We start from the raw sequence: 27,780 nt of genomic DNA, 5'->3' as shown, positions 1-27,780 counted from the left end.
CAGTGTATACACTATTTTGCCAAAAGTATTGGGATGCCTGAACGCCGTAGGGTTCAATACTGAGTTGGCCCACCCTTTTGCAGCTATATCAGCTTCAACTCTTCTGGGAAGGCTGTCCACAAGGTTTAGGAGTGTGTCTATGGCAATGTTTGACCATTCTTCCAGAAGTGAATTTGTGAGGTCAGGCACTGATGTTGAACAAGAAGGCCTGGCTAGCAGTCTCTGCTCTAATTCATCCCAAAGGTGTTCAATTGGGTTGAGGTCAGGACTCTTTTCAGTGCCAGGGATCGGTATCATGCCATCAATTTTTCCAGGGACCAGGGGGGGTACTTGTGTCGTCAGTGGGGGGTGAGGGGGTTGTGGTTGGTAGCGAGGGTGGCTGGGTGATATTGCTCCTCACTGAGAACCTCAGATCACCAGGCTCCTGCATCCATGTGTTTGCTGTGCCCTGGGGCATCAGAAGGAGGAGAGCAGCCACCACTTATTAACAGGGGGTGCAGCTTCACTCGCTTGCCCGCTGCTTGCCCCCTGCTGTGCAGCTACAATGAAGGGCTATTATATTCAATTGCTGCACAGCAGGGGGTGAGTGGGCAGGCAAGCGAGTGAAGCTCTGCTCTCTGTCAATAAGTGGCAGCTGCTCTCTTCCTTCTGATGCCCCAGGCACAGCAAACACATACAGGTCCCCTGCTGCCAACCAACAACAGCCGAGTCCCGCCTTGGTCTTGATTTGGCCGAGCTCTGAGTGGATGGTGTGGAGTGGCCTGACTGCAGGGTGTCTCCTACATGGCCCATTATGAAACCTCCATGCTGCTGTTGTATCGCCAGACCCGCCGATAGAGGTCCAGGGTTGGCACTGGTGATTTGGTCTCCGTCGCCATTTTGGGGAGACCGGTTTTCGTGGAGGGGAAGAAACAATAAGAGACAGAGCCTGGCCAGCAATAAAAGTGGCAGCCAATAGAGATTGAGCTGCTGCCAACCCCCCTCCCCATAGCCCGGCCCCCAATCAAGTTCCTCCACCCCGAACTCGCTCACCCATGTCGTTATGGACCTATGCTCCAGCTGCGGTCTCCAGGGGGACCGGTGCGCGCGCCCCAGGCCCGGGGGGCATCAACCTCTCCATCCATTGGCTGCGCCCGTGACCTATCGCGGGCGCGCCCATGCTATTTCTTGCGCCACACTGATCCCATCACTCCATGGCGTCCTGCATCTCTGCACGCTGTGCCTCACCACTACCGGACCACGACCCAGGTAACCAGCCTCATGCAATGCCTTGTGCTCCCCCCGGGCAGACACCCTACCACCCCACTCGGTCTCCCCTCTCTTACCTACCTCCCTATTATTTTTGCAGGCCGGACCTTCCAAGCCTCCTCCGGCCTGGACCCCTGGCTGGGCATGTACCTCCGCTGCCCCCATATAGCCGGCACTCTCCAATCCACCTTCCCTCTTGTGGCACCAGAGAGATTTTTGGAGACTGGGTGTAACCTAACCGGGGCATTATACTCCGCTACGCAGCCTCCTGCCTGTACAGGCCCCAACGGCCACCATCCAGGTATTCCACCCTATACTTTTTTTTTTTTTACACATCCACATACATGTCTGGTTCCATACCTGGGACCTTCATACAACCTACTACCCCCCTTGAGGCATACCCCTTGCCTTGCTCTAACCCCCCTTTCCCTACCTCTTTGCTCCTCACAGATTGAAGCTCACCTTGGATCACTCCTTTCAACTGGTGGCTCTCTGACACCCTCTGTTGGGGAACACCCCCCTGGTCGCCCCGCTGGGTTTGGGTACACTAGGCCTGCTGGACGTGGATTGGGAGCAAGCCATATATAGAGGTTCAGTGGTGTTTTATCCCCTCTACCCCCCTCCTTTCGAATGTTTTTATTGGATGCAGTACCCATATACATGTCCCTCAAGCAATACTATATGGTCAGTACCTCGCTGTTTTTTCTAGTTTGATCATAGATGCATATTATATGTCTGTACCACAAGAGTTATACCTCTTTTTATATTTGTGATGTTTATGCTGATTTTGAATATATATTACCATACAATTGGTTTATAACTGTCCTTTTGATTTAAAGACATACCTTGGGATTCCAATCAGGCACCCCTGAGGAAGAGTTTATCTCGTAACGCATCGGGTACTTCCCGTATGCGTGTTCCATATGTACCGGAGTTCTATGATTGGGGATCTCTGCATACTGTATTGCTATACAATTTTTGTGTTTGTATTATGCAGCCTGTATCCTATGTACATGTACCCTTTGTACCTTAGACCTATCCAGATTTACAGCCTAATAAATACCTAAACTCATTGCAACAAACCTATATTTTTATACTCCTTATTACTCATGAGTAGGTGTCCCCTTTAAAGTCCCGTAAGAGGATCAATTTTCCATTTACCTTAGAGTAAGTTTGGGGTGGAGGAACTTGACTGGCCTGTACAGAGTCCTGACCTCAACTCAATAGAACACCTTTGGAATGAATTAGAGTGGAGACTGCGACCCAGGCCTTCTTGTCCACATCAGTTCCTGACCTCACAAATGCTCTTCTGGAAGAATGGTCAAACGTTCCCATAGGCACACTCCTAAACCTTGTGGACAGCCTTCCCAGAAGAGTTGAAGCTGTTATAGCTGCTAAGGGTGGGCCAACTCAATATTGAACCCTACGGACTAAGACTGGGATGCCATTAAAGTTCATGTGCGTGTAAAGGGAGGTGTCCCAATACTTTGGTAATATAGTGTATATCTTCATTGTTTTAGTTTGTTCACTTTAATCCAGCAATGACAACTTGACATAGTATCTATCTCCCACTTCCAGTGGTAGATAAAAGGAAATCTATTAAACACCTGGCTTTTTTATGGATTGGATTGAACACACTACTGATCAGTGTTCCTAGGTGTAGTTTACACATAAGTCTTGGATAATCATTGCCGCTGTATTCTGGGTGTAGTGTGATCATTTCCACTAATATCTCACTCTTCATAAAACCTCGTTGTCACGTTAACGGCTCCTAATATGTTAGCCTTTCCATCTGCTACAAAATGAGACTGTATGACCTTGCCCTAAACCCTATCATCCCTTGTTTCTATGCCAACCATTTCTGCAACCATAGGCTATATCTGCCCAAAAAACTCCCTGCGGTAGACTATTCCTCTGTGGATTTTCTTTGCGGCACTTTTTGAAAAAAGAGGACTTTGCATTCTTTTCCCCGGAGTCTTCTAACCTTCAGCTCTATATGACCCTCTGCCACTGAGTTTCATGTCTTGGAAATGTGCGTTGTTCTGCAGCGTTATTTATGCCTGTCAGATCTTTGACAATTACTCTCCTACTGTGTCTTGATGCTAACGATTGCGGGGCCACCTGCAGTTTTAGGATCAGAGTTCTGTGGTTTGAGACACTTGTTACGATTTAGGTTCTCTCCAGATGACATTGAGTACAATGGTAAAGCACAAGCAACATTTGCTATTTATGGGGATTATCAAGCCATTTAGATAGTTAGATGGATACAAAAAAGCTAAAAGTGGATGGCTTAACCCATGAGGTACTGGCTTTTAAATTGGTTAAATTGAAACTACAAACACAACTTTTTTTATTAGCTTTGGGGAAGAGTTAAATCCTCTTTTGGATTTTCATTGCTTTGCGTGCCCCCACATTGATATGGTGAAGGGAAACCTCCCTAATGGGGATACAGCAGTAAGAACATGACAAAAGTTCAATCCTTCCTCGCTGTAGGTATATTGGGGTTAAATTACTAAAGGCGACTGGACTGTTCACTTTACAAGGAAAGTTGTGTGTTGCAAGAGAATTAAACCTAGAGCTCAGTGAATGAATTGATGCTCTGCTGACTGCCATCATCCTAGCATATGCAAGCAAAACAGTTTTTTTTTCCTTGAACATGATTGGATTACTTTTGCAAAGTTAAATTGTACCACATTCACTAAGCTCTGGGAAAAAATCCCTGGCACAGTGCAACTTCCCAGAAAAGTGAACAGCCTATTTGCCTTTATTAAAACAACTCTATTGTTAGCATTGCCATCTGTGTCTGTTGGAGATATTGGGATTGATTTACTAAAGACAAATAGGCTGTTTACTTAAAAGACACAATTAATGCAGCTGTGTAATCAATAAAACATAATTAAATGAATTCTTTAAATGCAAGCAGTATAAGTATCTGAGTTAAACCTGGTATCATCCTGTATAGCAGTGCTGGAGTGTAAGAGAAAGAAGCAGCACAAGGAGCTGAGTTCATGTGCTGACAATATGCATGCTGATAATAGGAGAGAGCAGAGTGACAGAGAGATGAGATCAGCTTCTCCTTTCACTGTCCAGTAAGGGTTTTTTTGGGGGGGGGAGTCCAGGGTGGCCTGGGCTCAGAGGAAGTGAGTTGACTGATGCTGGCTGTAAAACCAAGGGTTTCTAGAGTCAGAAAAAAAGCATGGCTGAGAATATTCTAGATTAAAGCTGAATATTGCAGAAAAAAATGGATTTGGTATTTTATCTTGTAATGAGCTATTTACTTTTATCTTGTTATTTTTGGATTGAGTTCTTCTTTAAATCATGTCTCGGTGGTTCACCTGAAAGTGGGTGAATGGGGGGGTCTCTGCGTCAGTAAAAAATAAGGCAGGTGTGATGATACTTATGAACAAAAATCTACCTTCTGAGGTCATCACAACACGGCAAGATGACGAAGGTCGCCTCCTAATTATACATATACGCATCTCCAACAGAGATCTAGTCATCACAAAACGCCCCCAAACTCCCCCACTAAAACTTTCTTCCAAACTTTATCCTCTCACTTGTCCCCTTACCTGCACCTTCCTTTATTAGTGGGAGGTGATTTTAATTCGGTCATGGTCACCTCAGAAGACAAGTCATGGAGCAAACTGCCATACCCTCCTCATCCCTCCCCCTTGGGCTCCCTTCTTGCAACCTTCGCGTAAGCTCTCCAGTTAAGAGACATTTGGAGACTGACCCATCCAGAAGGCAGGGACTGCACCTTTTACTCCACAGCTCATCATACTTCCACCAGAATTGACTGCTTACTTTGCAACTCTGCACATCTTTCACGCACATCCGACACCTACATACACGACATTGCGATCTCTTACCACAGCCCCATATCTGTCTTCACAGCTTTGTCATGATCACTTCTGCAAAGACCTGGCATTTTCCCTTTCATCTGGTCCATAATCAAGATCTCTCCAGAGTACTACACTGAGACCTGGGCAGAATACACAGCTACTAATGTGGCCCATGGTAATGACCCCAATCTTTTTGGGGAAATGGGAAAAACTGTACTACACTGTAGGATTATCGCCTTTGCAGCCGCTCACACAAAGAGAGTCCTCAATAATTATCGTGAAGCGAGCGATCGCTTATGTTTGACCCAATCACAACTACAGAATGTCAACTCTCCCACGAACCGAAACTAGCTAAAAGCCAAACAAAATTTTGACCTGTGGGCTGACACACAGGAACGAATATATACATCTCACATTGACCTGAAATACCACAAATATGGTAACAAACCCGGAAAACTACTAGCCAAGCTATGCAAAGGCACCCATAATCCCCACACACATATCTCTTCTCAAAGACACCCATGGAATCACCACTTTGTCCTCAAAAGATATCGTCATGATTCTAGAATGGTACTATGCCTCACTTTGAAGACCCAATAGACATGGCCACTGCTCAGGCTTTCCTAGACCAGATCTACCTCCCAGATGCCCCTCTTCTGACCCACCGTAATGCCCCTATCACAGACCAGGAGGTATCCAAAGCCATTTCCTTCCTAACCAATGGGAAAGCTCCTGGCCCAGATGGATTTACCCCAGAATATTACAAAATGGCTGCAGACATAGTTGTCCCTCCGTTAGTTAAAGTCTATCAGGGAATCCTAGAGGGGGGTAAATATCTTCCTTCTGGATACCAAGCATATATTAAATTAATCGCCAAGAAAGGCAAAGACCCCACGGATCCAAGCTCATATAAACCAATATCCCTCCTTAACCTAGACTCCAAAATACTTTAAAAAATTATAGCCAACAGACTACTCAAACTAATGCCCTCTCTTATTTACCCCTCTCAGGCAGGCTTTACCCAAGGTTGCTCGGCCTCCTCCAATATCCGTAAGGTCATTACGGCCCTCGAACACGCTAAAGCCAACTCCGATGGGGATTATGCCAAAATCTCACTCGACGCGGAGAAGGCTTTTGACAACGTTAGTTTTTCCTGGCTGTCACTAGTCCTTAAACAGTTCAAATTCTAGGGTCCTTTTTTACATCTGGTCTCCTCAATACTCTCCACAGCTAATATTGTTGCAGCTGGTCACATCTCAGAGGGTATAACACTCCATAAGGGAACCAGACAAGGCTATCCCCTCTCACCACTCCTATTTAATCTGGCCTTGGAACTATAATCCCAATTCTTGCTATTCCACTCCAACGTGCATGGCATAACTATAGAACAAAAGAACTACAGCTAGTGCTATTCGCCAACGACATTTTAATATTTTCATCCAATCCTAGAGCAGATATTCCACACATCCAAGACATCTTTACCTCCTTTCCAGCCTGCTCAGGCCTACGTATCAATTTCTCCAAAAGCGAGATCCTCCCTCTATACCACCCTAGGTTCCCCCCGTGGGCAAATGCCTCACCATTTACTGTTACCAAACAACATATTACATATCTTGGAGAAAAAATCGACAAAGTTCCCTTATCTCTTTACCACTTACATTTCTCCCTGGTTTTCACTAAGATTATAGGCGAACTGGAGACATGGATGGGCCTCCCACTCTTGCTCCTCAGCAGGTGTCACCTCTTCAAAATGATCAGCTTCGCCAGACTTCTTTACCCCCTGCAGACTATCCCTCTACTATTACGCCATATACAAGTACAAAGAATTCATAAAGCTCTTTCAAATTTTCTCTGGCACAAACGTCGCCCTCAAATTTCACTACTCAAACTCTACCTGCCTAGGAGAGAGGGGGGAGCTAATCTTCCCAATTTAAGACTGTACAATCTATTCTCTCTACTGAGGGTATGTTTGGACTGGTTATTGCAAAGCTCAAAGTACTCCAACTATGACTTGACATCCCAAATGACAAGCCCATTCAGCCTACCAGCTTTATTGCACTGCGGCCTAAGGTCTCTTCCTCTAAATCTTAAACACAATCTCCTAATACGTGATACGTAAGTAGCATGGCGTGAAACAAGATGTAAATTAAACCTCTCCCCATGGGTATCCAACCATCTCCCAATACATGAAAACTCTACCTTCCCACGAACTCTACAACACCCTGGCTATGCTGAGTAGGCTTCTCATGGGCTGCACAGATTTCAACTTGCAAAGATATCAACTTTTTGATGCCTCCACAGGTTCACCCCGACAGATCTCCAAAATGCTAACTCACTTTGGCCTCCCGGCCCACCATTTCCTCTATGTACATCAGGCCATCCACAACGCTTCAGGTCTAAGTCAACACAAACGTCAAAGATTTTGTTCATCCGTCATGACACTCTCCTGGAAACCCAGCAATTCAAAATCTCAACCATATGTAAACCTCTGCACTCTCGCCTAAGCAAACCGCTCCACTCCACATCAGTGGCGACTTGGTGTAGTGAGCTACAATCCTTGGACGCCGTGGACTGCATTCTAGAAGGCTACAGCACTACATGTAAAATGGTAAGAATACTGCGCCAGCCTCAAAAGTGAGCAGCCAACACAACAATAAGACTAATTGCAAAATAATATATAAGATAAATGTGTAGCGCTGATGATATGTAATAATCGCAGGAATATATCCAAGATGTAAATCTGGGGGCTATATAAATTGCAAATACAATCATATATCACTCGGGGAAAAGAATGCATATAGTGAAAAGGTAGCAAAAACCGTGAATGTGTAAATCAAAAAGGAAAGTACTTAAGCGATTGAAAAATCGCACAAAATCACATAAACTTATAAATGAATATAAATCACAAAATGTGAAGTGAAAACTTCAATGTTAGCAAGTAATAAGTGTAAACACTCTGTATAACTCTGGGAAAAACAAAGAGATGTTATAATCAAGCTTTCAAACTGAATATAGATCCCATGAGTATAATCTGAGGTATATAATACAAAATACAAATATAGTGAGTACAAGTGATTAAGGATGTACCGCTGCAGGTAATAAATCAATGGTATAAATGCATCACATATAGGTAAAAACAGTGATATAAGTCCATGATATTAAGATTCCATAACGTGCATGTAAAATAGTGTAGGACGGGCATATACTTTCCTCTTATCCTCTGTGCAATATTAACACATGATTGGTGGTTGTAATAACACCCGGTGTAGTGCCTCAACCTTCAGGGGGTAAGGGAGGTGGGGTACTCTTACCCTAAATGGGTAACACCCCAGTCGAAGTCTTTGCAGATGAAACGCGTAGTACAATAAATAAGAAAACAAATAAAATAAAGTGCCCCATCCCTTCACGCTCGCGTGCAGAAATGAACGCCTGTGTAGGTCGTGCAAACATATGTAAACGGTGTTCAAACCACGCATGTGAGCTATCTTTGTGATTGTTGGAGCAAAAGCAATAATTCTAGTGCAAGACCTCCTGCAACTCTAAACAGGAAACCTATACAAAAAAATAAAGCGTCACCTATGGAGATTTTTAACCACTTCAATACCAGGCACTTTCGCCCCTTCCTGCTTTCAGTGCTGTTGCATTTTGAATGACAATTGCGTGGACATACAACACTGTACCCAAACTAAATTTTTATCATCTTCTTCCCACAAATAGAACTTTCTTTTGGTGGTATTTGATCATCTCTGCGTTTTTTTTTTTTTTTTTGCTAAACAAACTGAAAAATATGTTTTGAAAAAAAAAAAGTTTTTCTTTGTTTCTGTTATAAAATGTTGTTTTCTCCTTCACTGACGGGCACTGATGAGGCAGCACCAATGGGCTTTGATGAGTTGGCACTGATAAGGTAGCACTGATGGGCACTGATGAGGAGGCACTGATTTGTAGAATTAATGGCACTGATAGGTGGCACTGATATTCAGCACTGATGGGCACCAATAGGTGGTACTGATATGCAGCATTGATGGGCACTGACAGGTGGCACTTATGGGCACTGACAGGCGGCGTTGATGGGCACTGACAGGCGGCACTGACAGGTGGCACTGATGGGCACTGACAGGCGGCACTGATGGGCACTGACAGGCAGCACTGATTGGCACTGACAGGTGGCATTGATGGACACTAATAAATGGCACTGATGGGCAGCACTGATTGAGCTGGTACTGACAGGTTTTAATGTTGGACACTGATTGGCACTGTGATGGACACTGATTGGCACTATGGTGGGCACTGATTTCAACTGTGGTGGGCACTGATTGGCACTTTATTGGGCACTGGCAGGGGGTTATGATGGGGCACTGACTGGGCACCGATTGGCAGCTCATGGGTACATTTGATGGGGGCTGTGCTGATAATCAGTGTGCTGATTATCAGCACAGACCCCTCTCTGACAGGAGGAGCCACCGATCGGCTCTCCCTGTCAGCGTGCACCGAGGAATGCCGTTTACCGACACTTCCTAGTTCACGCGATGATCAACTGTGATTGGTCACAGCTGATCATATGGTAAGAAGCCTCTGTCAGAGGCTTCTTATCACGATCGAAGATGTGGCATGTCTGACATGCAGCACTCGCGATCGCCATGCTGCGCACCTCCGCGGGCGCGTGCCGGCATGTTACCCTGCTGGACGTCATGTGACGTCCAGTAAGGATAACAGAACCACTTCTCAGCCGTCAATTTGTTATAGACTGGGCAGGAAGTGGTTATGTACTATAGTTTGTTGCAATTTCATGAGCATGCACAATTTTAAAGCATGGCATGTAAGGTGTCTATATACTCAGCATAACATCATCTTTCACATTATACCAAAAGATTTGGGAAAGTATTGTGTTTTGTTTTAATTCATTAAAGTCTATTTTTTCCAAAAAAATTGCGTTTGAAAGACTGCTGTGTGAGATAGAATATTGCATTAACCGCTGATGTAATCTCTAGGGTCTCTGCTAAAAAATATATATACGTATATAATGTTTGGGGGTCCTGTGTAATTTTCTAGCAAAAAGTACTAATTTAATCTTTTAAACAAAAAGTTCCATAAAAGGCCTGGTCTTCAAGCGGTTAATGGTAAAAATGACAGTAATAAATCAAAAGATGCAACCATTATAATACGCAACAATTCACTGAACACTGAATGAATGGAATATTGAACAAACAAAAAAAAGGACAAGCTTCTAAAGCCAAACTGCCATTGTTGTGATTGGTAATGCTTTTAAGTATAATAGTATAACTATTATAATAAGAATATAGTAGTATTCCTCACAGGTCTCATTCCTAAAGATCTCCACAAGGATCTCCACAAGATCTCCATGTGAGTGTGACAGTTTCAGTGTGAATGGGCCTTTAGATTGTTGGATGCCTCTTTAAAGTAATGTATTGGTCCCTGAAGGCAACCAAGGATCTATACTATACAATCATTTAGTTTTGTTGGGCTGTTTTGCATGCTGTGTTTTACCTCTATAGGACTTCCCCGCCAAAGCTCCAGACCTTCACCCCACCCACTGCATTAATTTTTCACTTCTGACAAAATCTGTTCTAGAAAGGATATCATAAAAATAAAAGGTGAGTTGTGATTGGATGTAATGAGTTTAGTCAAGGTAAAAGAAATCAACCTTTAACCTTCATGTATGTACCCAATTATGACCTTCAAAAGTACCTTTAGTGAAGTTTAACCACTTCAATACCAGGACTTTCCCCCCTTCCTGCCCAGGACAATTTTCAGCTTTCAGGGCTGTCGCATTTTGAATGACAATTGCGCGGTCATGCAACACTGTACCCAAACAAAATATGTATTATTTTCTTCCCATAAATAGAGCTTTCTTTTGGTGGTATTTGATCACCACTGGGGTTTTTTATTTTTTGTCAAACAAACTATAAAAGACCGAAATTTTTGAATTTTTCTTTGTTTCTGTTATAAAATTTTGTTTTCTCCTTCACTGACGGACACTGATGAGGCGGCATTGATAGGCACTGATGAGGTGGCATTGAGGGGCACTGATGAGTTGGCACTGATAAGATGGCACTGATGGGCACTGATGAGGAGGCACTGATACAGTATTTGGAATTTATGGGCACTGATATGCAGCACTGATGGGCACTGATAGGCGGCACTGATAGGCGGCACTGATAAGCACTGACAGGCAGAACTGGGGAGTACTGACAGGCGGCGCTAAAGGGCACTGATTGGCACTGATAGGCGGCACTGATTTGCGCTAACAAATTGAACTGATTTACACTAATAGATGACACTGATGATGAGGTACTGACAGGTGTTACTGATGGACACTGATTGGCACTGTGATGGGTATTGATTGGCACTGTTGTGGGCACTGATTGGCACTTTGATGGGAACTGACAGGCGTTTCTGATGAGGCACTGACTGGCAGCTGATGGGCACTGATTGGTATTACTGGTGGCACATCTGATGGGGCTGTGCTGATAATCAATGTGCTGATTATCAGCACAGACCCCCCGTCTGACAGGAAATGCCGCCGATCGTCTCTCCCTGTTAGCGCGAACCGAGGAAAGCCGTTTACCTGCACTTCCTGGTTCACGCTGTGATCATCTGTGATTGGTTCTTACTACGATTGTAGATCAAATGTGTCAGAGTGACACACAGCACCACTGATCGCCGCGCTACGTGCCCCTGCGGGAGCGCGCCGGCATGTTATTCAGCTGGAGGTCATATGACACCCAGTCAGGATAACTGAACCACCGACCAGTCGTCATTCTGCTATAGGCCAGGCGGAAAGTGGTTAAAGGAAACTTTGGCATAAAAAAAGGATCTGAGCAATTTAGGCAATATGAGCATAGACCTATTCTGTGAAGAGTTCTTAATTATATAGTAAGTTTTAATTCTTAAAGGGTAAAAAAAGTAATACCTCAGTTAAAGTGGTTGTAAACCATCAAGGTTTTTCACCCTAATGCATCTTATGCATTAAGGTGAAAAACCTTCTGCACTGCAACGCCCCCCAGCCCCCCCACCAATGGTAAACTGGATAAATAGGGAGAGTGAATCTCCCTAACAGGGGCAGAGATGGCAATAAATACTGGCAGGTGCTGTAATCCATCTACAAACAACAGACTTGGGATGCACACCCTAAAAAATGTGTTTATATTCAAGATGGTGCTGCTATAAGACTGCAGACAGAACAAAATAGATTACAGCACACACATTCAAAAATTACATTTAAATCCTGCAAGGCTATTTAAACACCTGAGCATATTCAAAAATATGAGGATTTGGTTACACAATATGGGCATATAGTGCTAAGCCCACTACTGCTTCAAAGTACCCCATTATCAGTGGGGCGCTGCAACGCCCCCCAGCCTCCCCCCCAATGGTAATCTGTATAAATACAGATTAACGGGGGCACAGACAGACAAATACTGGAAACTGTTCTAATTCATCTAAACTCTATCCAAAACTAAAAAAAAAGTTCTGCCTTTATTTATACTTTAAGTGCAGTTACCCATAATATCTTAACCAAACTGCATCTTGTATATGCCTTATTCTTTCCACACTCCCTGTAATTAAATAGAGTGGTAGGGGAGTGAAGGAAACACTAGTAGGTGCATCTGGGCAGGGAGGCACTAAAGCAAATATGTTGTTGTTCCCTACATGTCCATGGCAAAACCTGATCATTGCAGTGTTCAGTTTACTATAATTTCCTGAAAATGTCACAAACCGTAAATTCCTCTTGTTTGCAACTATGGCAACAGTACTCAAATTTCCCATAACTCTTCCCCTTACTGATAATTGACTCACTGTTTTTCCCAACTTTCTGTACAGGACTTAAAGGTACAGTATGAGCAGCAGAAAAAAATTGCCTTTGCAGTGGGTCTTCCCAACTCTGCAAGGGTTAAATGCACATTGAGTACAGGGGTAGAGGAATACGCTTTCCTTATACCTTGCTCAAACAGGCTTCCACCACGTTGTGCTGCTGGTCCCTCATTGCCTCTTCTCTGCTCCATCGATCACAGGCTTTCTGACTTCATCACGTACGATGAAGGACCAGCAGTCCTGCTTTGTATGTGAGGATGGGTGGGTTGGGAACCTGTAAAGTCAGAGAAATGAGGAGAGCGCCAGCTGCCCAGGGAAGAGAAGAATAAGGTATGCATTACAGCTTATTCATCATACACTAGACCTTACAACGAGGGGGGGATATAAGGGTATTTTGAAAACAATATTGCAATCTGTCACTTTACCCATTCATGGTAAGTGACAGGTTCTCTTGATAGGGCCATTCCCACATACCGATAATAACCTTCCAATGCTTCCACAACCTTCTACTTGTCTTTGAAAACCCTTATAAATCCCCTTCCTGGACCTGATCAGACAATCTAGTCACCTAGGGGAGGGGAGGTAGACAACAAGAAGAACCCTGTGTAAGGTCTGACATGGAGCTTCCACAGGTTTTATGCTCCACAAATCCGAAGGTGAACAGAGCTTCAGTGGCAGCAAGAGAGGGCAGAGAAAGCAAGTACCAGAGGGTGTGGGAGGGTGCCCTCTCAAAGGAACCTGTCACTTTTCATTGACAGTTTACCTCATACTATTCTCATACTAACACTGACCGACCCTGTAACCCCAACCCTACAACTTGCCCCCCCCCCCATATCCCCAATGTAAATGTAACACTTTATTTGCATACTTATGCATGTATATTTTGATAACTAAACTTGTGACAGATCAGAGGGGTCCCATACATACAGAGATGTCCCCAAAACTATACACTTACATAAACCCAAAATATGATTTGAAAAACTTTTCTGCATTCAATAACAAAAAGCCAACACAGGCACATAGAAATTCATGTTACTTTTGTGTTTGTGTCTCTCATTCTCCTTGAACAAGGCAGCAATAATATCCACATTTCAGTTAATCATACTGTACCAACCAACACAATTATAGTTTTCTGTGCCCTTATGTGTGAAAGATGAAATTTTATCGAATGATTTGTGCTGCCGTTCTTTGTTAATTGCCCCTTATTTATTCATCAAGAAGGTTTGTGTGTAATGTAATCCATCTTTGAGAAAATAAATATTTCTAAAGTCTAAAGAGTCTTGATGGGTCAAAAAAAAAAAAAAATACTGCTTAGGAAGTTGTTTATTTGGCTGCCTTGATGTCCTTCTCTCTTCTAGGATAGATGCCTGCATTTTTACAGATGTTGTGCAGTCCACCAGTGACAGGATCAGGCTCACACTGCATCATAGAACACTTGTGTGTGATGTGACATTCCGACCACAGAGAGCAAAAGCAGAGTGGAAATCCCAGTCAAAGTGCACAGCGTAGCCTCCAACTGTCCTGTATCCCTAGTCCTGAGCATCCAATCAGGCTGTGCATTACATCTGACTCTCTTGCTCAGTCCTACAAAGAGGGGAAAGAAGGCTGTGCTACCTTTCTGCTGGCAGGGCTGCGGGCTGGTGCATGCTCTGTTAGTCTGACTAGAGAAAGAGGAGGGGTTGGAGTAGAGAAAGAGAAGCAGGAGGGGGGCTCCATCGCTAGGTTGTCTCCAAGCTATGCTGCTGCCAGTAGCAGGTTGCCAAGCAGTTATCATTGCTTCTGTGATGCAGAGGCTGTTGCTAATTGTAAAGAGCCTTGTATATTTGCATCTCCCTTGACTTTATTTAGAATTTTGCATTCTTTATTCCTTGTGTGAGGGGCTTCCTTTTTTCCCCCTGTAATATGCCTTTGAATGGATAGAAGACCGTTGCGATGGAGTGAATAGTAACTCGTTCTTTTGGCTTTGGGGCATTGAACCAGACGCTAGCATCACCTAGACCGGTGCAGTGGGCACAAGTGGGGGGCGATCATGACCACAGCTAAGGAACAAAATGCCACAACGAAGACAGCACATCAGCAGGAGCAGGTAATACCATTGTGATCTTCTTTTATTACATGGGAATTGTTTGAGAATGATTTCCTCCAGCTGATGCTAATATGCCACCTGAGTCACAACTAACGTACCAGTGCGACTGCCTGAAGCTGTGCTCCGTAGCCTGTGCAGTTTAGAGTTTGCTATTTTTACCAGATTGCCTCTATTTCATCAATTATGCATAGCTACAGAATACCAGGCAGGATAATTAAGCTGTCTTCTGTTCCTATCTATACATTCCACAGAGTGCTCCTGGTGGACTTTGGGAAGTTGCTTATGGGTTTTCAGAACTAGTTTCCAGTAGAGATCAGTTTATAGCTAAAAAAAAAAAAAATCATTTGGCTAAGGAAGTACACTTGTCTGCACACATCCCTGCCTGCCCTGGCAAAAACATATGCAGGGAGCAGGGCTAGCAAAGTCCCACTATGTCTGTTAGATTCTCATTAGCACCTTGTGCCCTTCATTAACTGGAGATGTCTTCTTGTAAACTTTCTGCAGCTGGAAACGTGATTTGAGATGCTCACAGATATTCACATTGTCTGTTCTGCACATGAGAGGCAACCAGGCAGCAAAGATTTAAAGGCAGCCAATAGTTTAAAAAAGGGGATCAGCAGTTTCCTTAGCCAGCCTCTCCGGAGGGAAATAATCATGTACCTAAGTGAAGCAAAGATTCTCTTATTTCATTATGGCAAATCATAGCCCATCTGGATCAATAATTAAAGGAACCTAAGAAGACAGTACAGAAATATTCCTTGGGTCATGAATTTACTTTGTTGATACTAGATCCTAGGTATTGATCTACACTTAGACAAGACAGAATGATATTTGCACTGAATTGGAGGAGGTTTTATTCTCCATAGGTTCATGCCATTAAGGGTTAAAAGATAAAATGAATATTGATATTTAAAGTTTAAGACATGTTTTTTAGGTTTGCAAATTATTTTATTTTCATATTTAAAAAAAATAAAAACTAGATAGCAGAATGATGTTATGAGATTGTGCTATGGTATTGAAAAAGTATGACTGTTCACGTGCCAAGCTGGACCATGCTATGTGGGTATATAAAATTTGCATTACAGTATGAATTAGTAAATTGATTGTGCAGTTCTACAAGGGATACAAAGCTGAGCGACATAAAAAGGCTTTTCTCTTCTGGCACTTGGGAGCCTGGCTTAAGTGAATGTTACAATGTTCCACCACACGGAGTTGTTTTATTTCTAAACATGACTTAGACATACCTATTAAATCTATTTAAAGCTGCTTTTTGCTGTGTATAACCCAGGGGTTGTGCCAGAAAAATGTAGCAACATGCCATACCTGAGCATTGACTTGTCAAAGAGAATAATTTCTAATGGAATTTGAGTACAGGGATATTTATTCAAATGGAACAGTTGGTATTATGTAAAAGGTTCAAGTCATTTTAGAACTAACTGCTTATGTATTTTACAGTAGGTAAAAATATTTTTCAGGTTTCTCTATTGTGACTGCTGGAAAATGGTTCCTTACTTTTGTCTAAGTGTTTCCATTCTTGCACGTGCCCTGCTAAGTTTTATATACTAGTTTTATAGAGTACTAAACTTGATTCATCCTTAAAAAAATGAATACTGTGTAAACACAATTATAAACAAGAAGAAAGCTGTAGGCTTCCATAAATGTTTACACGCACACACAATGTTCTCATGGCATTATTTAAAGTAGTTCTATACCTTTTGTCATCCTTGAACTGTTGATATACCTAGTTTTCCCTTCCAAACCAGAGCTATAGATTCCCACCAAGTTACATGAAGAAATAGTGAAGTTTTGGTCAGTTGACCTCTGTTGAAAAGATGGATCAGAGTTCAAATAGCGCCAGATTGGTTCTGCCTTATTGTCAGTGTCTTCAGTAGAGAAGATGACCAGTGGTCCAACATTTGTTTGTGTGGTTGCCATCAGAGGAAGGGAAAGCACTAGTCGCATGGTCTACTGAAGAGTCTATGAGGACCAAAGTACAAATAGAGAAGGAGGATCAGTAGCTCAGCTTGAACTTTGATTCTCCCTTTTAGCTGAAATCATGTGACTAACACTAGCATTTGGCAGGTACCCATTTCTGTAGGGAAGGTATTTTAATTATTTTAGCATGTGTACATTTAGAAAGACAGGATGGTTAGAGAAGTATGGAGTCTCTAGTTCAGTATAGTTTGACTTTAAACCTAATCTATCACATGTGGAACTTGTCTTATTTTAAAATTCATTAAAATTCAGAATATCCTCTGTGCCTAGGCACTGAAAATAATTATTCAAGATGGCCACTCCAAAGGGAGTATTTTGCATTACACTGTTGGATTAATCTATTTTCTTACATTGTTAAATTAATCCATTCGGAGACTACATTTTGAATTGCATTGCGTTCATCTGACAGACTCAGTTATTAAAAGCCATAATCCAGGTCAAACGTTTTCTTTTAATAGAGCAGAAAAGGTTAAGAACTTTAGTCAGTTTTAGTTTTTTAAGCTTTAATTGCTATCTATGACTCTGATAGGGAGATTAACTGTACTTTTTATCACTGTGACAGTGACAGAATTTTGGTAAATCGCAGTTTCCAGGTTTGCAAAGACAACCTTTCCTCATTCCACTAAAAAGAAGAGCATTTTTGCCTTCTCTGTTCCCAAAGTAGAGATTTCCCATCACTCACTGTTTTCTTATCCCATTGCCCTATCCAGTTGGACATAGACAGCAATAAATTCCTGATAGGGCTTCTAAAGCTGTTCATAGACTGTTAGAATTTCAGCAGGGCTGGCTGTCAAAAGACAATGGCTGCAGTGGGAGATTTGTTCATCTGAGCTGTATAGTGTGGATGGAAGAATCGGTTAGATTTTTTCGGTTCAGGCTGAATGGAAAGTGCATTGCCAGTTTAACTTCTCTCTATTCTAGCCAAGACTAATAAAAAAAGATTTGGGCTGGAGTTGGGATTTAACTAGGTGACTGAAGCATGCCAAATCTCTCTTTTCTTGATGATAAGCTCCTTTCCGTTATTTACATGGCACCAAGGACAATCAAAAATCAGTCTTCAGAAGACTGATCAGAAATCAGTTTGTATTGTTCTTTTTACAATAAAATGAGTACATCTGTTTCATGAGTGGCTTTTGTAAGTTGAAGCCCATGGTTTTATATCAGTTTAGGATGCAGATGTTAGATGATTTGTATTTTTCATCTGTACAAAAAAAACATGTAGATAACATGCTGGTATGCCAGCGCCCACACACATGTTTGTGTGTGTGTGCATTTTTGTATGTGTGCATACTGTTCATATAGTACTGTTACTTTTGTCTGGTCATTGGATACCCTGGTGCGGTGCTCTGCTCCTTCATTCATCACATACTACCATTCACTATTAATAATGATGTTCTAAAACTCCTACATGTGGTTGTATTGGATTTCCAAAGCCAACACATTACAGTAGAGATCTTTCTGTATACTCTGGCTCTGGTATTGGATTGCTAATCCTGTATCAGTTACAATTTAACTGGTAATAGAAACTGCAAATAAGACATGATAAACTTTGTGGGGCTGTTCAAAAAAGACTGTGACACTAATAATATATAACAAAAAATATGAACAATCAGTTGCATAGAAATATAGGTTGTAGAAATTTGCATTGTATGATAACATCATTGGTTCAGAGTGAGCAAGGTGTGTTCTAAGAGTTTTCTATGGTGTCCTATGTTCTGATTCTGTTATATGTGTGGATTAGTGTTCCTCTAGGTACAATGACTAAACAGAATATGTTGGATGTTGGATATGAGGTCAGGGAGGAAACGTCACCCTTATATGATGAAATACAACACATTTTCTCAGTGTGATGGAGGTGTTGGAATAACACAGCTAATACATGTAACCTAAAGGGTCATATCACACACATTTATATTTCATATATAGATGTACATTTGTGTTTTTAACCACTGTAATTTTAGATCTCTTGGAGCCTTAGCAATTTCAGCCCTCCACCAGAGATCTAGGCTCTGTCCACCTCTTTTATAAAACCTCCCCACACTGTTGTCTGTGGAAGCTCGTGACCACCAGGTGCTTAAAGCATATGTTGGCTCTTAGAGTAGGTTACCTAATTTTTACAGTCATTTTCCATCCCTGTTACCAAACAATATTTATTTTAAACGTGCACATAATCATTTTTTTTTCCTGTTTTTAAATTTACAGCTTAATTTCATGATTAACCCCATGTATGTCAATGTTAAAAACTAATAATGGCCATTTTCTAATAAGCAAGGGATTGACAAATGGCATGGGGGTGCTGTGCATTGCCCTGGAGCATATCTACCAAAGCAAAAAGAATGAAAACATTTCCTTTGGTGGGGATTAGTGATTTTAATAATGCTTAAAGTAAAACATTAAAAATGTAAAATTCCTTTAAATTACATGCCTGGGGATGCCCTTAACCTGCCTGTAAAGTGAAGTAAGAAAAATACTGTTTAAATTGCTGGTAAATAACAGCATTGGCCACTTACTTCTGTTTGTAAACATAGTGTCTGGGAATTTCCTTTATCTATACCAAATCCTTTGCCTAAATGAGGGTTTGATATACGCTATGTTAACAAAAGTGTTGGGACTCCTGCCTTTACACGCACATGAACTTTAATGGCATCCCAGTCTAAGTCCATAGGGTTCAATATTGAGTTGGCCCACCCTTTGCAGCTATAACAGCTTCAACTCTTCTGGGAAGGCTGTCCACAAGGTTTAGGAGTGTGTCTATGGGAATGTTTGACCATTCTTCTTGAAGTGCATTTGTGAGGTTAAGCACTAATGTGGACAAGAAGGCCTGGTTTTTAGTCTCTGCTCTAATTCATCCCAAAGGTTTGCAGTCTCTGCTCTAATTCATCCCACAGGTGTTCTACTGGGTTGAGGTCAGGACTCTGTGCAGGCCAGTTAAATTCCTCCACCCCAAACTCACTCATCCATGTCTTTATGGACCTTGCTTTCTGCACTGGTGCACAGTCATATTGGAACAGGAAGGGGCCATCCCCAAACTATTCCCACAAAGTTGGGAGAATGAAATTGTCCAAAATGTCTTGGTATGCTGACACCTTAAGCATTCCCTTCACCGGAACTAAGGGGCCAAGCCCAACCCCCGAAAGGCATCCTCACATCATAATCCCCCCTCCACCAAATGATTTGGACCAGCACACAAAGCAAAGTCCATGAAGACATGGATGAGCAAGTCTGGGGTGGAGGGACCTGACTGGCCATCACAGAGTCCTGACCTCAACCCAATAGAACACCTTTGGGATGAATTAGAGTGAAGACTGTGAGCCAGGCCTTCTCGCCCAACATCAGTGCCTGACCTCACAAATGCGCTTCTGGAAGAATGGTCAAACATTCCCATAGACACACTCCTAAACCTTGTGGACAGCATTCCCAGAAGAGTTGAAGCTGTTATAGCTGCAAAGGGTGGGCCAACTTCATATTAAACCCAACAAACTAAGACTGGGATGCCATTAAAGTTCATGTGCGTGTAATGGCAGGTGTCCCAATACTGTTGACAATTAAGTGTAGATGTTATTGGGGGACCCCTTACACCAAAAAAAGTACATTATCCCCATGTTGATAAGGATAAGGGCCTCTTGCCACAACCCTGGCACATTGGTTCAGGCAGGTGAATTATTTGAATTTGGGAGCCCCCTTTAGAAAGGAGGGGCACCCAAATGCTGCCTTACCCCAAGTGAAAGAAAGAACTGGACATGTTAAAACCTGTCGCTACATGTGTTGCACATTATATGTCTTGGGCCCTGCTGCTAAATGTAAACAAAGAGGAGGGGTCTCCTGGGTGATGGCACTGACCATATATGGCCAAGTGGCCATATTTGGTCAATGATCTTATGCTATCTTTGCCCTTTGTGGACTGGGTGACATCATGGTTGCTAAGCAGTAGCACACAGTGCATGCCAGCACCCACTGCTTTCTTAAAGGCTAAGTTCACCTTTCAGGAAAAAATTATAAATGCACATGTTTTTGAAGAAAAAAACAGGAGCCTTCAAACTATTGCACCAGTGATCACTGGATTGCGGGTGCAATGTCAGGTTCCTGAACACTCTCCCTCCAGCTTTGTGCCCATACAGCCTTGGGGACTTTAGGTTGCAAAGCTGGCGAAAGAATGAATGCACTACGAGGGCGCTCATCAGCCCTGTCAATCAATGTGCTAGGAGGAGGTAGGAGGAAGGAGGAGGGGAGTGGCTTATCAGATGCTGTGTGTTTGTATGGACACGTGCAATGTACGGGGTATCTACAATAGAGCCTGCTAGGTAAAAGAAGACGGATATTATTTTAGGTTTAGTAGGTAAAGCAGACACTCATAAACAGGAAGGCAGGACAGTGATTTTGGGACCACCCAAGCAAGAGGGAAAGGCATGATTTAAAAGAAGAAGGCTTAGTATCTAAAGTAAGTGTGGACCACAGCTGCTAAAATGTAAAAAAAGGGTTTAAAATCACTTTAAGTATACAGTAGTTGTTTGTAGAATAACCACTAGGGGAGGCTCTCAATGTCTCTGAGCAATTACTCTGTCCTATCTTGCATTGTGAAAGTGCAGTAAAGCACAGCCATTAGGGCTGACTGAGAATCTTCACTGTGAATATGAATTTCATTTATCCAATCGAAAGCATCTGCACATGATTAGGTATTCAAAGTGATCTGAAATTCACTTTTTACATGACTGGAAGTTCACACAATTTTAGATTCTCAACCCTTTCAATAATCCCCCCCCCCCCCCCCAATGTAGCACTGCGAAGCAAGAAACAGTAATGTGTAAATATAGCTGCCCTTTTGTATGTATATGATGGCATATTATACACAGAGACAAGGATTTTAAAACATTACCAGCTACTGATTGTTTTGATATATCTTTTGCATTTATCTCTTTTGCATTTATATCTAAAAAGAAAAAAGTTGCGAACTTTATATATTCTCTTTAATGCGGCAACTACCATGTGGCCATGTATGTGTGTTGTATATTTTACTGTATTAGATTCTATTTGATGATTTATGTTTAGCCACAGCAGTTGGTTAGACAGTTTGTTCAACTCATCATTCACCTGGGTGAGCATGCCACATACTGTTCATCTGTTTCATGCAAATATTAGAAATCTGCCCAAGCAATGCTATCAGAATATAGGCAACCATGATGTTCCTTTTATTATTGTACAGAGGAAACAACCTTAGTAACAAGACTGGCTGGTAAGCTTGCATTAGTCTGAATGTATTTAATGTCTAGGTTTATGCAAGAAGCCTAAAGGCGGTTTTATAACTTCCTGGGATATGTAAAGAGAATGTGTAAACTTAGTTGACTTGCTGTATATAACAAAAAGACATTCTTTTTATTTAACTCCTGATATTCTGGTCATAGGAAAAGCAGTTATTTTGCATTCTTGGCCTCATTTTGACAATTCAGCCTTAGATTGTGAAATACAATTTTGGCACAATAAGTTTTCTACTTAGTGTGTATTACCTTTGGCTTGCCTTATAATTGTGCACTTATTTAAAGAGTGCATGCGCTTTGTAAGCTATGCCAAAAAAAAAAAAAAAAAAACAAGCAGAGGGCAAAGCACTAGTCACTGGTATTACCTGCATAGTTGATCTTTACCCCATTGCTGCCCTACCATGCCTTTTTTCTACTCTGTGTCTTTGTATGGAGGTGGTCATCTTGGTAAACAGAGATCTTTGCTTACTTTGCTGTCAGAATTGCCTCCCAGATGACTGGTGATCTGATGGCTGGTTAAGCAATATTAAAGAGGCATCAACAGATGTTGGCAAGGCACAAATCTTCAGAATGAATGGAGCAGAGACAGCTTGCTTCTTGCACTGCAGATCTTAAGGTACAGCTTCATCTTCAAGAAGTAGAACAATAATCAACACAGTATTGACAAGACTCACATCTCACTACCAATCAGAGGTATAGGCTTAGATGATCTCATGACTTAAAGAGACTTAAAGTATAGGATCTGTCCTGCCATTGAAGTGAATCTCCAACCAACCTTTTTTTTATTTTTTTACTTTTTGGATTGTGGAAACAGGTTAGAACTTTTTTTTTAGGTTTCTGTCTAGGTTCCTGTGAAGGAGATTTTCCTTCTCACCTTGTTCTAGTAACCAACAGTCTCTAGGGCAGAGGTTTAGGGAAATTCTCCCCAATGGGTATTTAGCAATAATACATCAGAGATGTTTTGGCCCTTCATACTACACTAAAAATATTCTTGTTGCTGTTTGTGTCCCTATTGAGGAGATCTCACCACCTGTACCAGTGGCTTCTTGTCACCAGGAGAAGAACTGGGTATAAATATCCCTAGAGGGGACAAAGACTGCAATACAACCACCCTGACCCTTCACACTCTACAAGAAATGTAAAAAAGAGAAGGTTTTGATGGGAATCTGCTTAAATGAAAACATTTTAGAAATTGCAAATTCCTGTTATAAAATATACCTTCTTCCATGGGTTTGTGCATGTGGACTGAGCAGAGAATATTAGCAGTTTGAAGGTTGCTGTATATCAACTGATGAAGCCCCTTAACCTAATCATCCAGATGTCAAATCTACAGTTGATTGTGTATGCGTGTTTGGCCAGCTCTCTAGATGCTTAGCAACCAAGCTGAAAGTCTGGTGATTTTACTATAATCACGTATGTTTGGAGACATGGTCTGCAGTTTCCATCCCAGTAGTTCCATAATGATCAGTAGGAGATATAATTTTTTGCTTTACATATCAGGCAGCTATTGTCAGATGATGACTAAAACTGCCTAATCTGCAGTCAGGATAACTCTGTAATAAAAAGCAGTTCTAATATCTAATATATCATGTTATAAACTGTTTGCTTGAAGGTAGCTATTATTATGTGTAAGCACAAAGCACCACACGGCTGCATCAATAACATCATATCAATGCAGACAGTAGCTTTCCTTCATGTAGCTCCATCCTACCAAACACTTCTCTGGAGCAGAGACCGCAGTCCACTGGCTCCTGTAGTTGCCACACACCAAAAAGTTTATACAAAATATTCCAAACCCAGTAAACCAAAAATGCATAGTAATGGTTTCCTAAAGACCATTGGCCTAACCAACCAGTAGAACAAAGACAGCCAGACATAATTGGTGTACAATATGTTTTAAGAGTCTTTTAACATCCCACCTGTACCTTTGGTGCACCAGCCTCATACAGCTATCGACACACCAACCCCACCAAACCCAATGCTTGACATGCCAACCTCTTTAAATACCAGCCCCACTTGTCCTTTGACACATAAGCCCCACTTGCCTCTGGACAAACCAGCCCCATCTGTCCCTTGACACACAAACTCCACAATCTCCTTGAAACATAAACCCAGCCCCTTGACAGCCACCCTTTTACATGTGGTTTCATGGCTGCTGGAACTACAGGGACACATAAGCTACTGCAGGACGCCAGCTTTAGAGACAAGTGCCGACCTGCACAAGAAGTATATGTCCCTGTATACTGAGTTCATTGCAAAACTTAGTTTTCTGGTCCATGAATGCCCCCTATGGTCGCCTAACTCTAAAAGGTTTCCTTGATGCTGGCAGACTTTCTGACTCATATAATGCTTTGACTAGATTACACTATATTTCAAGAGACTAGGAAGGCTTGTACCCCTAATGGACAGCATCCCCTGAAGAAGCCCGGAATATGAGTGAAACATGGGGAACTCCATTCTAAAGTGCTGTATCCATAAAAGTGTATCGTATTGTACTTGCCATAATTGTTTTTTTAACATTTTTTTTAATTGTCTTTAAATAAAACTTTTTACTATATCTTGAGATTGCTATTTCCTTATATATAATTTTTTGCACCTTAAAAATCCCATAAAATCCTTTTCATATGGTTTCATAATGTGCCCTTTGACACACGAGTCTCTGTTCCTTCTGTCACCCTTGACATGCCAACTACACCCACCCTTACACATCCCACCCTCCCCTTAACACACCAGTCTTGCTTTGTGGGTCAACATTTAGTTACACTGTCCATAAATGGGCAATTTCACATTTCCTTTTTAAAAGGTGTCAACATTTTTGGCTTAGAAAGATTATGTTTGTACTACTGTAGAAGAACAAGAGTCTGAATATAAATTGCCAGTTAATGTACACGATTTCAAGCTTTTTGAAGTTATTTATTACTAATTATTATTAATTATTATTATTTTATTTTGAATTTATTTTTGAAAGGCATCACTGTAGACAGGATCGATCTATCTATCTATCTATCTATCTATCTATCTATCTATCTATCTATCTATCTATCTATCTATCTATCTATCTATCTATCTATCTATCTATCTATCTATCTCTATACCTATCTGTCTCTCTATTTATCTGCCTATCTATCATCAATATATCATCTGTTTTTCATTTTAAGCTTACAGAGTACAGAGCAGCTCCTACAATCCCTCAAGTCATAATTGTCATGGACAATCATCTTCCTTTGTAGTAGATTAGTACAAACTATTGACAGTTCCAAATAGCTATTGCTGTTTTTTCAAAAGGGAAAAATCATTTGTTGTATAGACATACATTTTTAATTCATCAAAGTATCTAAAAGCTAGATAAACCACGTTATATATCTTTTTTCCCCTATTTTTAAGTTTCTCTCTGAAGTAAAATCATTGTGCAATCAAAATGTTTCTGTCATACATTTATCTCTTTTGACTTCCCATTGCATGAAGGTTTGACAGATATTGATGTTTGTCACAGAATGTTATACTGAGTGAATGCATACCACATAAAGATGAAATAAAAATTATAACATGTAGATTTTTGGCTTTCACTTGAGTGAGCAAAAATAATGCAAACATTTCTTTAGCCTAGACTTTTATCTAATTCCCGACACTCGTGCCCCCTCATATTTAAAGGTATATTCAAGTTAAACATGAAAATTTTGCATTTAAGCTCATTTTGCAAAGGTTGTCTCCTTTGCTAGTTTAATTCATATGGCTTCAGTCTTTTGCTTGACTTGCTACAATGTTGAAATATTTCAGCCTAATTTGTGTGGAGGAGGAGACTGAGGAAATGCTTCCTCCTGCTTGCAGCAGACTGATGACATCAACAATTTGTTCATCCACCCATAAAGAGATACTGAAAGGTCCACTTAAACCTTTGACCGTCTCACTTATATTTGCTGCAGTAAGTAATGAATGCCAGCATTACAGTGCGATCTTTTAAATATTACACATCCAAAGGGAGAGAGACAATGCCCAATTACATGTGCCTCATTAGATTATTAAGCAAATTGATGAACTAAGTTTGATTAACAGGTGGGGATAAAAATGAAAGCAAACACAATGTTTAAACCATGAGCACTGAAATAAAAGAATTACCTAAAAGAACTTTAGCTGATTGTGTTAAGCTCATGTTGGTTTGTAAGATGCCACAACCTCTTGTGCCCTGAAACTTGTACCCAATGCACTGGAATAGAAATGACCCTTTTGGTGGTCACATCATATGAGATTGCAGTTGCCCCTTATTTGACCTACTATCTTGATTTCAATTCTGAAATGGTATCTAACTTCTATTTTAAATTAGAAAGCCACTGACCTCTGTTTAATAATGTTTAATCGCTCGGAAGAATTGTAGGTGCCTGGTGCAATGCTGGAAATCTGATGGGAACACGTCCGGATGAATTTCCTGCATTGCTTTGTAAAATAGACGGTGTTCAGTAATGAAAGGCATCACGATGTATGCCGTGACCTGCCACATTTCCTTGATGCTATGTATAGGAATAATTGGTGGAATAATGTGATATTCGTGTTAAATTTATAAATGTTGTGGTATTTTGAATGATAATAAGAGGAGGAACAATTTGACTGAATCTCCAGGAACACAAGGTATTATTGAGGCAGCTCTGAAGGTTGAGTAAAGTGCTAGGCTTGTAATATATAATAATGAAAGAATTCTAAGTACTTCATTACCAATTCAAGCTAAAATAAATGCATTCAAATGCCAGGCGAATAGACAATAGGAGGCAACATTATATTTGTTATGCGAATTCATGTTGAATAAGTGTCTCCCTATACAATAGCACCTTTCACCCTATTCCTTAAAAAAATAATACCTGCTCCAGTACACAGGCAATATGGCAATTGTACAGACAGAGCTTAATTCAAGGAGAGCACCAAGCAGTACAAACACCCTAAGCAGAAGTACAGAGTGGAATATCAGGTCTACGTACCTCTTAACTTTTTGAGATGAGAAGCAGGAATCTGATTAATAGAAAAGACTCAATTTACAAGTCTTACAACCTAAGTTTAGGTAGAACATGCTTTTAAAAATTTCAGCACAATGGTTGTTACTTACATTCAATGTAAAGTGTCGCTTGTACTGTTGCTGGCTGCCATAGTGGCAATCTGAATTCCTCTTGGTAGCCCACTTTTATTTAAAAGAAAGCAAGAGTTTACCAATGAATGACTTCCCGCGCAGGGGATCTCCTCCAACTTCAGCAGAAATACATACACTGCAAAATGCCGAGCCACCTGGCTCATAAGCGCACTGAACTTTGATTGCAGAACCACACTGCTCATCTTACCAGTCTCTCTGACTGTGTAGTACAGCTCTCCTGGATTCTTGGCTCTCTATCATTTAATCACAGTGCCCTGCTGCATGACCAGCCCTGGCCTATGCGTTGGGGTTCTCCTGGCACCCTGATAGGAAATGACCTTACTCCTGGAATTGAGACCATCTGCCTCTTGGCTTCTGGCTGGGTCCTTTGATCCCCAAAATGAGACCTTC

The 27,780-nt window shown here is 41.5% G+C and overlaps 1 protein-coding gene across 3 annotated transcripts in view; it reads left to right on the top strand.

Annotated features, from left to right (window-relative positions):
- The window catches only part of DPP6 (dipeptidyl peptidase like 6), a 1,451,270-nt gene that overhangs the window by 550,916 nt on the left and 872,574 nt on the right, over window positions 1-27,780 (top strand). The window contains exon 1 of one of the 3 annotated variants that reach the window (XM_073629964.1): window positions 14,515-15,009. The exons of the other annotated variants lie outside the window; for them this stretch is intronic. Coding sequence (XP_073486065.1) covers window positions 14,953-15,009 — 57 coding nt within the window. The 5' untranslated portion in view covers window positions 14,515-14,952. Of the gene's footprint in view, window positions 1-14,514; window positions 15,010-27,780 lie in introns of those variants that run through there. 3 annotated transcript variants of the gene reach the window in all.

Source organism: Aquarana catesbeiana, linkage group LG05 (assembly GCF_042186555.1).
Source record: "Aquarana catesbeiana isolate 2022-GZ linkage group LG05, ASM4218655v1, whole genome shotgun sequence".
NCBI lineage: Eukaryota > Metazoa > Chordata > Amphibia > Anura > Ranidae > Aquarana > Aquarana catesbeiana.
This window is presented reverse-complemented; position numbering and strand designations above follow the sequence as displayed.